This window comes from Xenopus laevis, chromosome 5L (genome assembly GCF_017654675.1).
Source record: "Xenopus laevis strain J_2021 chromosome 5L, Xenopus_laevis_v10.1, whole genome shotgun sequence".
NCBI classification, from domain to species: Eukaryota; Metazoa; Chordata; class Amphibia; order Anura; family Pipidae; genus Xenopus; species Xenopus laevis.
In genome coordinates this window covers 154,621,235-154,635,217 of record NC_054379.1, presented here as the reverse complement: position 1 = coordinate 154,635,217, position 13,983 = coordinate 154,621,235, and the positions used below count along the sequence as shown (strand labels likewise).

Sequence of the window (13,983 nt, the reverse complement as noted above, 5' to 3'; positions counted from 1 at the left end):
TGCTGTTTGGACATCCTTCCATGGGCCAAAGCTGCTGGCTTTAACAAACTGCAAAATACAAAGGTTTGACCATACCTTGTCTGACCCTTCCTATGGTATCCATCCATTCAGGCCAATAGCACATGTGTTGACACCTTTAAACTGAATGGCATGTAGATTGTAAGAATCCACAGCTGGGAGGTTGTGAAATCCCAGCCCTAGTCTTGGTGTTTCTCTATTTTATTTAAACTTTTTAAAGGAGAAATGAATGCTAAAAAAAACTATTATGGCTACAAATGCCATATTTTATATACTGAGCATAATGCACCAGCCTAAAGGTTTAAACCTGTCTGTAACGGTAATGATCCAGGTCTTCAAAGTTGTGCACAGGATCTCCCCATGTTGGATTTTTAGAAGTGTTAGTGACACTCACATGCTCAGTGGGCTCTGAGCAGCTGTTGAGAAGCTAAACTTAGGGGTTGTTGCAAATCATCAAACAGAAAAGGAGGTTCACCTGTAAAAGCTGATGCTACAGGGCAATTATTAAATTCTAATGTTGGTTGCATCGATTTCAGAGCTGCCATGTATATTCATTGCTGTTCAGCTTTGTATTGAGACATTTATATTATATATATATATATATATATATATATATATATATATATATATATATATATATATATATATATATATATATATATATATATATATATATATATATATATATATATATATTGAGAGTGGGTCCCTAAGCTCAGTAAGTGACAGCAGCACAGAGCATGTGCAGTGAATCAGCAGAAAAGAAGATGGGGAGCTACTGGGGCATCTTTGGAGACACAGATCTTTACTGCTAAAGGGCTGTGGTTGCCTTGGGCTGGTACAAAATGTACATAATGTGCAGTATTTCTACTTTACTTCTTTGTTAAGCTTTAGTTCTCTTTTAAAATTTTCTGCCTTTTGCAGTTTGGGAGCATGGACCAGAAACTGGCGTTGGCAACGCGGATTCGTGGCCACGTTCTACCATTGGCTTTGCAAATGTACGGCTGCCGCGTCATTCAGAAGGCCCTCGAATCCATATCGACTGACCAGCAGGTAAGTGTTTCATCTGTAGCACGGTGATTCTTTTGATATCCGTATTTATCTGCTTGGGTGCTATCAGTGTCGGACTGGCCCACCGGGATTCCAGGAAAACTCCCGGTGGGCCCAGGTGTCAGTGGGCCTCTTGCTTCTAAACATTTGGCCTATTTCATGGTCATTGCCTATTTCTATGAGAATAAAGAGACTAAATAGATGGAATAATAGATTATAGTATGTAAAGAAAAGAGACTAGGAGAATAGAGGTTGAGTGAGAAGAGGAAGAAAATAATAATTAGAGTGGGCCCCTGGTCTAAAGGTTTTTGGTGGGCCCCTGGTGTCCCAGTCCGACACTGGGTGCTATGATCTCTGTTTTAGTGCCGTATATTCTGATTATATTCTTCCCGTTGCATAGCGCTACAAACAAGCAAGTGCTGTATAAACACTATAATATATTAACCCTTAGAGAAATAAAATTTGTTCATATTTCATTCTGTTTTCACTGCACGTTTACAAAAACATGTAGCCACCATATAGTCCTATCAGCTGCAGGGGGAGAGAATTACAGCATGGAGCTGGAGATCCCTTAGGAGCAGTGTAGCGAGTGTATGAATTAAAGGTGCCAACGGCTGTGCCCTTCAGCTGCTGTGAAACAACGTCTTTTGGGGTTTTTGTTTAGAGTGAAATGGTGAGAGAGCTGGATGGCCATGTGCTGAAATGTGTGAAGGATCAGAACGGAAACCACGTGGTACAGAAGTGCATCGAGTGCGTCACGCCGCAGTCTCTTCATTTCATCATTGAAGCTTTCAAGGGGCAGGTGGGTGCACCAATATCCTCCTTTTCCCTGTCTAATGCTGTGATGTTTATTAGAGAGTAATTAAAGGGGATGTAAAGGCAAAAAAATAAAATCCCATTTTTAATGAAAAAGAAACTTATGTCTGATATACTTTAAAGGGGTGGTTCACCTTCAAACAACTAGTTGTTTTCGGATAGATCACCAGAAATAATGACTTTTTCCAATGACTTTCCATTTTCCATGTGTGACTGTTTTTCTAATATTGAAGTGTAAATTGTCATTTTTCACCTTCTGAAGCAGCTCTGGGAAGAGGAGGGGGTCACCGACCCTGTAAACTGTTTTAAATGGTTACATTTAGTTGATACATTTCTTATCTTTGTCCCTGCTGAGCAGAATCTCTGGGTTTCATTACAGGCAGCTGTTAGACTTGATACAATAGTTGCTAATACCCCAGAGATTCTGCTGAGAAATGGATCAACTAAATGTTGCAAAATCAGTTCAGAGTCTGCTCCTGAATTACTGCGCTTCCAGACTCCAGAGACCGGAACATCCAACTTTAAACTTAGATTTTGGAAAAATAGTAAAAAATAAATAATGGAAAGTAATTGAAAAAAGTCTTTTTATTTCTGGGGAACAATCTGAAAATAAATGGATTGAAAAAAGTGTTTGGAAGGTGAACCACCCCTTTAATTAAAAAATATGTACCGTTTTTTATAATAAACCCTACTGTATGCAGTGAAATTCTCCCTTCATTTTATTTGCTCTGACCGCTGCAGATAGGAAATTTCACACAGTCCCTAACTGCTCTGCAGGGAAATGATAATACTTTTAAACCTTACTTCACAGAACTCGAGCCGCTTTGTTTGTTTCCCTGTAACCAGATGTGTAGATTTGTATCCACAGACCCAGTGCAGTCTGTATAGTCTGATTCTTGCTGTATCGGCTTCTATGGCAGAAATTATTTGACTTGTGCTGTTTTGATAATTTATGACGATCCCTAAGCTTAACCTCCCAACTACAGCCCAGACCACACTGAGCATGTGCACAGTCTTGGTCTTGCAAAGATGTTTAACAATGTTACAAGATGACAGCCCCCAGCACCAACCTTAAAAGCATAAATCATTTGTTCAATTGAGCTTCTGGTGCAGTAAGTTCATGTTTATATTTAGTATACAAAATACAGCATTTATAACATTATTCTATTTTATATTTTAGTTGCTTTAGTTAACTGTCAGCCCTTTGTATGTTTTATCTTTTTCAGGTATATGTGCTCTCAACCCATCCGTACGGCTGCAGGGTAATCCAGCGCATTCTGGAACACTGCACTCCAGAGCAAACCCTGCCCATTCTGGAAGAGCTGCACCAGAGTACAGAGCAGTTAGTGCAGGTATAGCTCCCTGACCCGCCAGCCACCAAAAATGCTAATCCCTTCCCTGTCGTGAAGCTTTAATTCTGTTTCTCGTTTCAGGATCAATACGGCAACTACGTGATCCAGCATGTGCTTGAACATGGCCGTTCTGACGACAAGAGCAAAATTGTGTGTGAAGTAAGAGGGCAGGTGCTGGTACTGAGCCAGCACAAATTTGCCAGGTATGGAACAACTTCAAAGGGTTTTAATTTTAATATTTGATGCTAAATGTTGCTCTTTTATCTCCACCAAGAATTGGCCTCATCTCCTATTAGTGATACCCACAGTAGTGCAGTGACTCATAGCCCTCCACTTGGTAATGTAGTAACATAGGCTGAAAAAGACTCCCATCTAGTTCAACGCACAGCTGATTCATTAAAGGGATTCTTATGATGTCGTTTTTATTTTTAATTTACACTGTTTACACTGCAAATAATTAACTCTACAATATAAAATTTAATTCCTGAACCAGCAAGTGTATTATTTAGTTGTAATATTGGTGTGTAGGTGCATCTCAGGTCATTTTTGCCTGGTCATGTGCTTTCAGAAAAAGCCAGCACTTTAGGATGGAACTGCTTTCTCTCAATGTAACTGAATGCGTGACAGTGGGACCTGGATTTTACTATTGAGTGCTGTTCTTAGATCTACCAGGCAGCTGTTATCTTGTGTTAGGGAGCTGCTATCTGGTTACCTTCCCATTGTTCTGTTGTTAGGCTGTGGGGGGAGGGGTGATATCACTCCAACTTGCAGTACAGTAAAGAGTGACTGAAGTTTATCAGAGCACAAGTCACATGACTGGGGGCAGCTGGGAAACTGACAATATGTCTAGTCCCATGTCAGATTTCAAAATTAAATATAAAAAACATCAGTGCAGAATCCTGCTGGAGCAGCACTACTAACTGATGCATTTTGAAAAATAAATAAATAATTTCCAATAATCGTAAAATCCAAGTCTCACTGCGACAGATTCAGTTACATTGCGTAGGAGAAACAATAGCCTGTCAGAAAGCAGTTCCATCCTAAAGTGCTGGCTCATTCTGAAAGCACATGACCAGGCAAAATGACCTGAGATGCACCTACACACCAATATTACAACTAAATAAATACACTTGTTGGTTCAGGAATTAAATTTTATATTGTAAATTGAATTATTTGTAGTGTAAACAATGTAATTTAAAAATAAAAATGACATCATAAAAACATGACATCATGATGTAGTTGTACTTGTATTAGATGGACCAAATTAACTTGCTGCCTTCAAAGGAAACCCACCTGTTGCAAATGTGCATCAAGCACTAAAGCTCCCCATAGACGCGACGATTCTTCTTGCTGAACGACCGATTTTAGGGAAGCCCGACCAATCCTTCGAAATTAACGTGCGGTTAGTGGTATTCGAACGATTGTACATTTTGGGATTTTTCGGCCGACATCTGCCGGGAAATTGATCGGCCATGTCAAAAAAATCTTTGTCGGTGCCAGTGCAATCTCTCTATGTTTGAAGGGTCAAGCAGGCAGCTCCCCTTTGTTTTCCTGGCAAATTGGTCTTTTTAGTTGTTGGTAAATTCGTACGATCGTTCCGAGAAGATCGTGGTCTCACAATCAGGATCTGATCTTTTAAAAATCTCAATGTCTATGGCCAGCTTTACACACTTGGTCTGAGGGTCAGAAGTTAAAGGGGAACTACTGAGAAAAATGAACATTTAATATAAGCTTCATCAGACTGAAATAAGAATTTTTCTAAATATTATAATTAAAAATTCTGAACTGTTTCTGAAATATTCAAGTCGCTCTTCACTCTGCTCAAAGCATCTGTCACTCTTCATGCAGGAGTTGGGAGTCACCACTTATAATCACTGAACATTTTTAACGAATGTGTATCGAAAATTAGAATTAGACTGGGCCTTGTGAAACCTGTGCTTGAAGCTGCAAGTTCTTTTGAAGCTGCAAGTTCTTTAGCACCTCAAGCATTAGAACCCACCTTCCCCCTGAGTCTAAGATGTATGCTGTTTTGTCCCTGTTAGCAACGTTGTAGAGAAATGCGTGACACACTCCTCCCGCACCGAGCGAGCGTTCCTGATTGATGAGATCTGCTGCCAGAATGATGGTCCTCACAGTGCCTTATACACCATGATGAAGGACCAGTACGCCAACTATGTGGTACAGAAGATGATCGACATGGCCGAGCCTGCCCAGCGCAAGATCATCATGCATAAGGTAAGCAGCGTTCAGGTGGCCCCATGTGACTGGCAATTCAATCTACACCTGCAAATAGTAACAATAACTTATTACAACCAGGGCACTTACCCTTTAAAGGAGAGCTAAAGCTTAACTAAATAACTAGGTAGAAATGTTGTACAGGTACATTGTGTTTTGTGCTTCTGTACCAGCCCAAGGCAACCACAGCCCTTTAGCAGTAAAGAACTGTGTCTCCAAAGATGCCCCAGTAGCTCCCCATCTTCTTTTCTGCTGATTCACTGCACATGCTCTGTGCTGCTGTCACTTACTGAGCTTAGGGTCTGATGCACAAGATACTTGAATAAATAGTGAATAAAGTACCCCCTCTTGTAAAATATAATTATATTATAAGTTACTTAGGAGTTCCATGACCATATAAAAATAGAAGGCCGAGTGGTTTTTATTAGGGATGCACTGAATCGGGATTCTGCCTTTTTCAGCAGGATTCGAATTTGGCGGAATCCTTTTGCCCGGCTGAACCGAATCCTAATTTGCATATGCAAATTAGGGCGAGGAGGGAAATCACATGACTTTTTGTCACAAATCAAGGAAGTTAAAGATGTTTTCCCCCTTCCTACCCCTATTTATTATATGCAAATTAGGATTTGGTCCTCTGCCGAATCTTTGCAAAGGATTCGGAGTTAGGCCGAATCAAAAATAGTGGATTCAGTGCATCCCTAGATTTTATACAGGTCATGGAACTCAGGGTGCCTTCTAATATCCTTATATTTTGCAACCGGGGTACTTTATTTATTATAATACACAAGTTTCAGTGAGTCATGTGACAGAAATGACATCACTACTCACGATTTATAACTGATGACATCAGTACTCACCGTTTATAAGTATATAATTTATAGGATGTTCATGGCTCTTGAGTATTAAAGATCATATAAATGTCACAATATAAGGCTGATAAATCAATAATTCAGATTATTGGTATATGAACAAGTACAATTAGCATCAGAATTTAATAATCAGCCTTGTAGCATCATCTCATACAAAAGGCCAACCTCATTTTCTGCTGGATGATTTGCAACGACCCCTAAGCTTAGCTTCTCAGCAGCTGCTCAGAGCCCACTGAGCATGTGCAGTGTCATAGACTCTCCTTACAAAATCCAAGATGAATTTAAAGGCCTGGATCATTACTGTTCTAGAGATGCTGAAACTTTTAGGCTGGGTTCAGTATATAAAATATGGCATTTCTAGCCATATAAATCTATTTAAAGGAGGGGGTGCAGGGTTTTTTTTTTTAATTTGGTTTAGTTCTCCTTTAACATCAGGAGTGGTTCAACTAGGCAATTTTTTTTTTCTTTTTCAAAAGTTACAAAAAGCCTCAAGCTAGAGTCCTGCACGGGTCCATTTTTTTTTTTTTTTTTTTTTAAACCTGTATCCACAACCCCGAACTTGCAATTTGACCCGCATGTTCCTGCAACCTGATCCAACCCGCAATAGGCCAACTAACCTTCTGACCCGGGCGACATGCAAACCCGGAAGTGACGTCACATTTCCCCGGAAGTGACCTCACTCTGGTGCTGAATCTTCCAACAAAAATGTAAAAATTGGAAGTACCACATGGGAGGGATCAAGCTTTCACCTTTGTTTCCTGGGTACCAAGTCAGGTTACCTGCCTGCACGGCCACGGAATCTCCAATGTTTTTCCTGAACCCCGACCACTTCCTTGGCAGGGCTTGAGGAAGAGTCCTGCATCGGGTTGGGCACCCGCGGATATTCCGCGGGTGCCCAACCCAATGCAGGACTCTTCCTCAAGCCCTGCCAAGGAAGTGTCTCATCCAGTTATAATATATTGCAAGGATGAACTGCAGTTTGCTGTTATATATAGTGACTAAAGCACCCCCTCTTGTAAATTATAAGGATATTATAAGTTACCGAGGAATTTCATGACCATATAAAAACAAAAATTTTATACAGGTCATGGAACTCCGAGGCAACTTCTAATATCCTCATATTTTGCAACAGGGGGTACTTTATTTATTATAAAACACACGTTTTAGTGAGTCATGTGACAGAAATGACATCACTGCTCACCATTTATAACCAATGACATCAGAACTCACCGTTTATAAGGATATATTTTACAATATATTAATGGCTTTTGTGTATTATACAGAGATAATCAACATGCAAATGTTTCTTCCTCCCAGATCCGCCCGCATATTACAACCCTGCGCAAATACACTTACGGAAAACACATTCTGGCCAAGCTGGAGAAGTATTACATGAAGAACAGCCCCGACCTTGGTCCTCTTGTCGGCCCATCCAATGGGATGCTCTAGGGGGAGAAAACAAGTTCAGTTTAAGGTCTCCAGGATGAGTTTGGGGGAAAAACACAAATTCTTATGATTTTCAGCACCAATCATTTCTGCATTTTTTTTTCTTTGAGAGTTTAATAGAGAGAAAGCTCTTTTATCTCCTTCTTTCCATTCCTGCGGTTCCCAAGTGAAGGCCCACCCAGCTGCCCGGCCAGTTTAACCCCATGGAAGCCTGTAAATGATGTAATTGTACCTGTCACATATTTTGTACATTTTTACCTTGTAAAGTTGCTGTAAAAAGTGGTAGTTTTTAAAGGGAACTTACAGTATTTTAATAGACTGCTCGGGCCGCTTGGGTCGGTCTTTCACATGTGGAACTGGGCCTGAAGTGTAAATATATTCCAGATATTATCAGTTTCCCCTCCCACCTCAGCAACCCTGCTCGGGAGCCTTTAGAAAACCAAATTCTTCCACAGTTCAAAGTTGATAAAACAGTCTCCGGTGGGAGAAAATTCCCATGAACTCTTCCTGCACCTGAATCTCTAGTCCAATCAATCACTGTATCCGATTTAATTGACCCATATCTGTGTACATGGAATAACTTCCTATTAGTGATGTGCAGGTCAGGTTTTTCCCGAATTTCGGGTTCCTTTTATAGACCCGACCCGTCAATGATGTCAGAAAAAAGAGGCAGGTGCGCGGCTATAAACCCAGAAGGTGGCGGGCAGGGAAAGCAGGAGAAGAGCTCAACCCGCACCCATCTGCCACCCACGAAGAGGAGTGTGAGGTTGGCCCGAACCCCCCTGACCTGGCGGGTATTGGGCCGGCCCGCACATCACTACTTCCTGTGTACTTCCTGTGTACTTCCTGTGTACTTCCTGTGTACACCGATATGGGCCTGGTTGTCCCGCAGTTGATTCGTGTCCCTTGCTTCTTATCACCGGACAGTGTCCCTGGTCAGTCCCTAGTCAGGTGCAAGGGGAGGTAGAGATTTGTGCCCAGCTTCAGTAGGTGCAGGGGATGCCTGGGGGACACAGAAGATGATAATGGCTGAACACTTTGCTGTAAAATTCTGGCTTGGGGAGGCATGTGAGCGATTAGAATCACTGGGGCTCATTTATAAACAGTGGGCAAATTTGCACCTGGGCAGTATACCCATAGCAACCAATTAGTGATTGGCTTTTTTCAGGTTGAGCACTGAAAGCAATCTGTTTGCTATGGGTTACTGCCTAAGTGCAAAGTTGCCCAGTGTTTATAAATGAGCCCCACTGTGAGTTGCCTAACATTGCCTCCTCTCCTGCTGATTTTACCTTGAGTTCCCCTTTAAATGATAAACGGGGCAGCTAATTATATGCACAGCCTCTGCTTCTCTGCCTGTATGGCCCTGCTTCTCTACACACACTGATCTGTCCTTATAAATACAGCGGGGGGCATTTATCAACACTGGGCGGTGACCCATGGCAGCCAATCAAATCGTTGCATTCCTTGTTCTACCTCTGCAGCTGGCTGAAAAAAAAAAAAAGCCATTCACTGATTGGTTGCTAGGGGTAACTGCCCGCTGGCCAATTAGCCCAGTGTTGATAAAGGAGCCCCAGTGTGTTTTCAAACCCCCATAATCTTCCATAAACCCACCCTGTCCCCTTTTCTGGATGTAGAGGAAGAATAGACCTTCACTCACTACATTGAATTATGGTTCATTCCAGTGTTCTGGCAGCTTTTCTGCTACAACCACTTAGCCTTACACTGGAGTCCAGGAGCAGCACCTCCATGAATTCCTCCAGCACATACGCAGCCCCCGGGGAGACTCTCCACCCCCCCACACCTGATATAATATTTGTATAATCTCATTTGTTTTATTACCCCACTTAGTAATAGAAACGTGTGATCATTTTATTTCCTATTTATCCAGAAGTCGTAGCCTGTAGTTATAGAGGATTAGAGGCGACAGACATATAAGCATGTGACCTGCAATCGTTTAATATTATTTCTCCCCATATAAATATATCGCTTTGTATTATTGTATAAGTGCAACTAAACGGATTAGGTGTAAGTTTACAGTTTTGGAAGGCAATTTCTCGTTTCGTCGTTTATGACGGACTTCGGCTTCTTTTTTTTGTAGTAGCGACTGTTGTACAGATGTACATTTGTAAACCTTTCTGCTGTAAATGTCATTTCTTTTACCCCCAGCCTTTTTTTTGGGAGGGAAGGCAAATAATTCGCATTTTTAGTGTACATTTTGGGTCTCTCTAATTGCCTTGGCAAATAGTATTGTATAATGTAAATTTCTTTCTCTGAATCAAGATTTTTTTTTTTTTTTAATCCAGTCTTTATGTAGCTTAAATAAATCTATATATATATATATGTCTATATGTATACACCGACGACTTTCTATTTATCTACTGCTGGAAATCTTCACGTTTTTACCACCGTGGGGCTGTCCGACTAGCGGCTCTGCCTTTGTTGTAGGGATGCACCGAATACTTCGTTAAAGATTTGGCCGAATACCAAATCCACATCCTAATTTCTATATGCAAATGAGGGACAGGAAGAGAAAAGGTCACGTGATGTCCCTTTCCATCCCTAATTTGCATATGCAAATTACTCCCTTGTAAGGGAAAGTCTTGTGATTTCCCAGCCCTAATTGCATATGGAAGGGAAATCACGAGACTTTCCCCTCACCAAACAAGGAAGTAATTTGCATATGCAAAATAGGGCTGGAAAGGAAAATCGCAAGACTTTCCCTTACAAGGGAGTAATTTGCTTATGCAAATTAGGGCTGGAAAATCATAAGACTTTCCTTTACAAAACAAAAGTAATTTGCATATACAAATTAGGGCTGGGAAGGGAAATCGCGTAACTTCCCCCACAAAACAAGAAAATTGCAAAACAAGGAAGTCATTTGCATATACAAATGACTCCCTTGTAAGGAAACGTCACGTGATTTCCCTTCCCAGCCCTAAATTTCATATGCAAATTATGTCCATTGTTTTGTAAGGGAAAGTCTTGTGATTCCCAGTCCTAATTTGCATATGCAAATTATTTCCTTGTTTTGTAAGGGAAAGTCACATGATTTCCCTTCCCAGCCCTAATTTTCATTTGCATATGCAAATTAGGATTTGTTTCAGCCAGGCACAAGGATTCGGCCGAATCCTACTGAAAAAGGCTGACTCCTGGCCAAATCCTGAACCTGTATTCGTTGCATCCCTACTTTGTTGTTGCGCTAAAACCCCCCGCATCCCACTTACGGGTGATGCCGCGAGTTGTAGGGCAACAACGTATATGCGAAAGCCGCAGTTTCCTCATCCCTGGCCTCAAATGTAAAGAGAACTGGATGCAGAACACTTTTATGTAGGCAGAATGTGTGTGTACAAAAAAAGAAAAAAAGTGAAAATGTTTTTCTTTGTATAGAAAATGTACTGTATTTGTAATTAGCCTCCTCCAAACAGCCGGATATGTAAGATAATTGCAGCCTACAGAAGATGCTTCAATAACCTGCAGATTATGTACATGTTACAAAGCGCCTTATGTACATTTCCCAGTGATCTTTTTAAAGGCAGAAGGTTGACCACACGTGTATAATTAAAATACTTTTTAATCCTTTCATTTGTGCAAATGCTTTTGTGTGTGAATGAGACTGATTGTGACTGATTGCGACTGATTGCGACTGATTGCACAGCAGCTGCTTCCACCAGTCATGGCCTCTCACGGGCCAATAAGAGTTGCCCACTTACTGCCTGCAGACTGAGTTGCCAGTTTGTGGACTTGTGTATGAGGTCCTGATTGGCCAATATCTGCCTTAAAATCGGCATAATGGCGCAGTCCTCGCTTTCTGTGTAGTTCTCCTTTAAGTCAAAGGGGAGGTTTGCCTTTAAGTCAAAGAAAGGGGAGGTTTGCCTTTAAGTCAAAGAAAGGGGAGGTTCGCCTTTAAGTCAAAGAAAGGGGAGGTTTGCCTTTAAGGCAAAGGGGAGGTTTGCCTTTAAGGCAAAGGGGAGGTTCGCCTTTAAGGCAATGTTTAGTATGTTCTAAAATCACCCAATTTATTATTTATTTTGTATAGTTTTTGAACTGACTCTTTCCAGTTTTCAGAATGGGGGGTCACTGACCTCATCTAAAAACAAACACTGTGTAAGGCTACAAATGTCATTATTGCTACTTTTTTATTACTCCTCTCTATTCACTCCCTCCCTTATTTAAATTCCAGTCTTTTATTCAAATGATTGCATGGTTGCTAGGCTAATTTGGACATTAGTAACCAGATGGCCGAAATTTAAAACTGGAGAGCTGCTGAATAAAAAGCTAAATAACCCAAGAGCCACAATTAAATATCACTCTATACATCAAACTAAAAGTTGAACAATCCCTTTAACATTCAGTATGTTCTAGACTTGGCCCCCTTTTATTTTAACATTTTCTTTATAGTTTTTAAATTGTTTTCTCCTGACTGCGTCTTAACTCTCAAATTGGGGTCACTGACTCCGGCAGCCATAAACAAATGCTCTTTAAGGCTACAATTTTATTGTTATTGATACTTTTTTTACTCCTCTTTCTATTCAGATCCTCTTGTCCATCTTCCAGTCTGTTATTCAAACTGCTGCCTGGTTGCTAGGATGTTTAGACTGTAGCAACTAGATAGCTGCTGAAATTATAAAATAAAGTGCTGCTGAACAAAAAGATAACTGAAAAAAAAAACATAAAAAATGAAGACCAATTGCAAAGGATTTTACCATATCTCCGCTCAGGAACAACATGTCACTCAACGACCTCTTGGATGTTGCTCCCAGTGATCTCAAAGCAGGAGCTTAGTTTTGAATTCCAGACTTGGAGGCAAGTTTTGGGTGTATAAAAAACAGATGTACTGCCAAACAGAGACTCCTGTAGGCTATCAGTCCCCCCATAGGGGCTACATAATAGCCAATCACAGCCCTTATTTGGCACCCAAGAACACTTTTTATGCTTCCATTGTTCCCCAACTATTTTAACATTTGGGTGTGGCATACTGGTTTAAAAAAAACGTTTGGGGGCCCTGCTCTACATCATACTAAAAATGAATTTAAGGGTTAACAACCCGTTTAAGATTAGCCAATCATTTAAGCCCCTGTCCTATATAGGCACCTTTCTGGCACACAATCCTTATAGGAAACATAGGATGTTGCTTGTCACAGGTTTGCTGCTGCCTCAGAGGAAAAGAGAATCAACTAATCCATAATAAAAAGACAAATGTCTTGGTCTACATCATACAATATGTTTGTTTTAAGATACTGTAAACTGCTTCTTGATTTTTATGGTGTCGTTTTTATTTCAAAATTACACTGTAAATAATTCACTCTACAATATAAAATTTAATTCCTGAACCAGCCGGTGTATTTTTTTAGTTGTAATATTGGTGTGTAGGTGCATCTCAGGTCATTTTGCCTGGTCATGTGCTTTCAGAAAGAGCCAGCACTTTAGGATGGAACTGCTTTCTGACAGGCTGTTGTTTCTGACAGTCGCAGTGGGACCTGGATTTTACTATTGAGTGTTGTTCTTAGATCTGCCAGGCAGCTGTTATCTTGTGTTAGGGAGCTGCTATTTGGTTACCTTCCCATTGTTCTTTTGTTTCGCTACTGGGGGGAAAGGGAGGGGCGTAGTGATGTGCGGTCCGGCCCGATACCCGCATGTTCAGGCCGGCCTCGCACTCTTAGCAGGTGGCGGTTGGGTGCAGGTTGAGCTCATCATGTGTACTGTATATTGTGAGTAGGTCCCTAAGCTCAGTAAGTGACAGCAGCCATTAATTTGTAAGTGAAACCAGCACCATATACTATTAATTATTCCCGACAATATTTGGAGGGTTTTAAAGGACAAGGAAAGTTAAACTAAAGAAGTAGGTAAAAATGTTGTACATGATGTTTTGTGCTTCTGTACCAGCCCAAGGCAACTACAGCCCTTTAGCAGTAAAGATCTGTGTCTCCAAAGATGCCCCAGTAGCTCCCCATCTTCTTTTCTGCTGATTCACTGCACATACTCTGTGCTGCTGTCACTTACTGAGCTTAGGGAGCCACTCACAGTATACAGTACACATAGAATAGAAATGTCACAATATAAGGCTGATTAGTAATTAATACAGATAATTACTACATGGCAGCACAGAAACCAGTGCAATTAGCATCAGAATTTAATAATCAGCAAACCTGTAGCATCAGCTTATATTACAGGGGAAGCTCATTTTCTGCTGGATAATT

At 40.8% G+C, this 13,983-nt stretch overlaps 1 protein-coding gene across 5 annotated transcripts in view; it reads left to right on the top strand.

Moving 5' to 3' along the window:
- pum2.L (pumilio RNA binding family member 2 L homeolog) overlaps positions 1–11,365 on the top strand; it is a 65,357-nt gene extending 53,992 nt beyond the window's left edge. For 4 of the 5 annotated variants that reach the window (XM_018261595.2, XM_018261593.2, XM_041562046.1 and 1 more), the window contains 6 exons: positions 943–1,071; positions 1,733–1,870; positions 3,111–3,236; positions 3,318–3,439; positions 5,279–5,471; positions 7,658–11,365. In XM_018261595.2, coding sequence (XP_018117084.1) covers positions 943–1,071; positions 1,733–1,870; positions 3,111–3,236; positions 3,318–3,439; positions 5,279–5,471; positions 7,658–7,789 — 840 coding nt within the window. In that variant the 3' untranslated portion in view covers positions 7,790–11,365. 5 annotated transcript variants of the gene reach the window in all.
- The last annotated feature ends 2,618 nt before the right edge of the window (positions 11,366–13,983 follow it).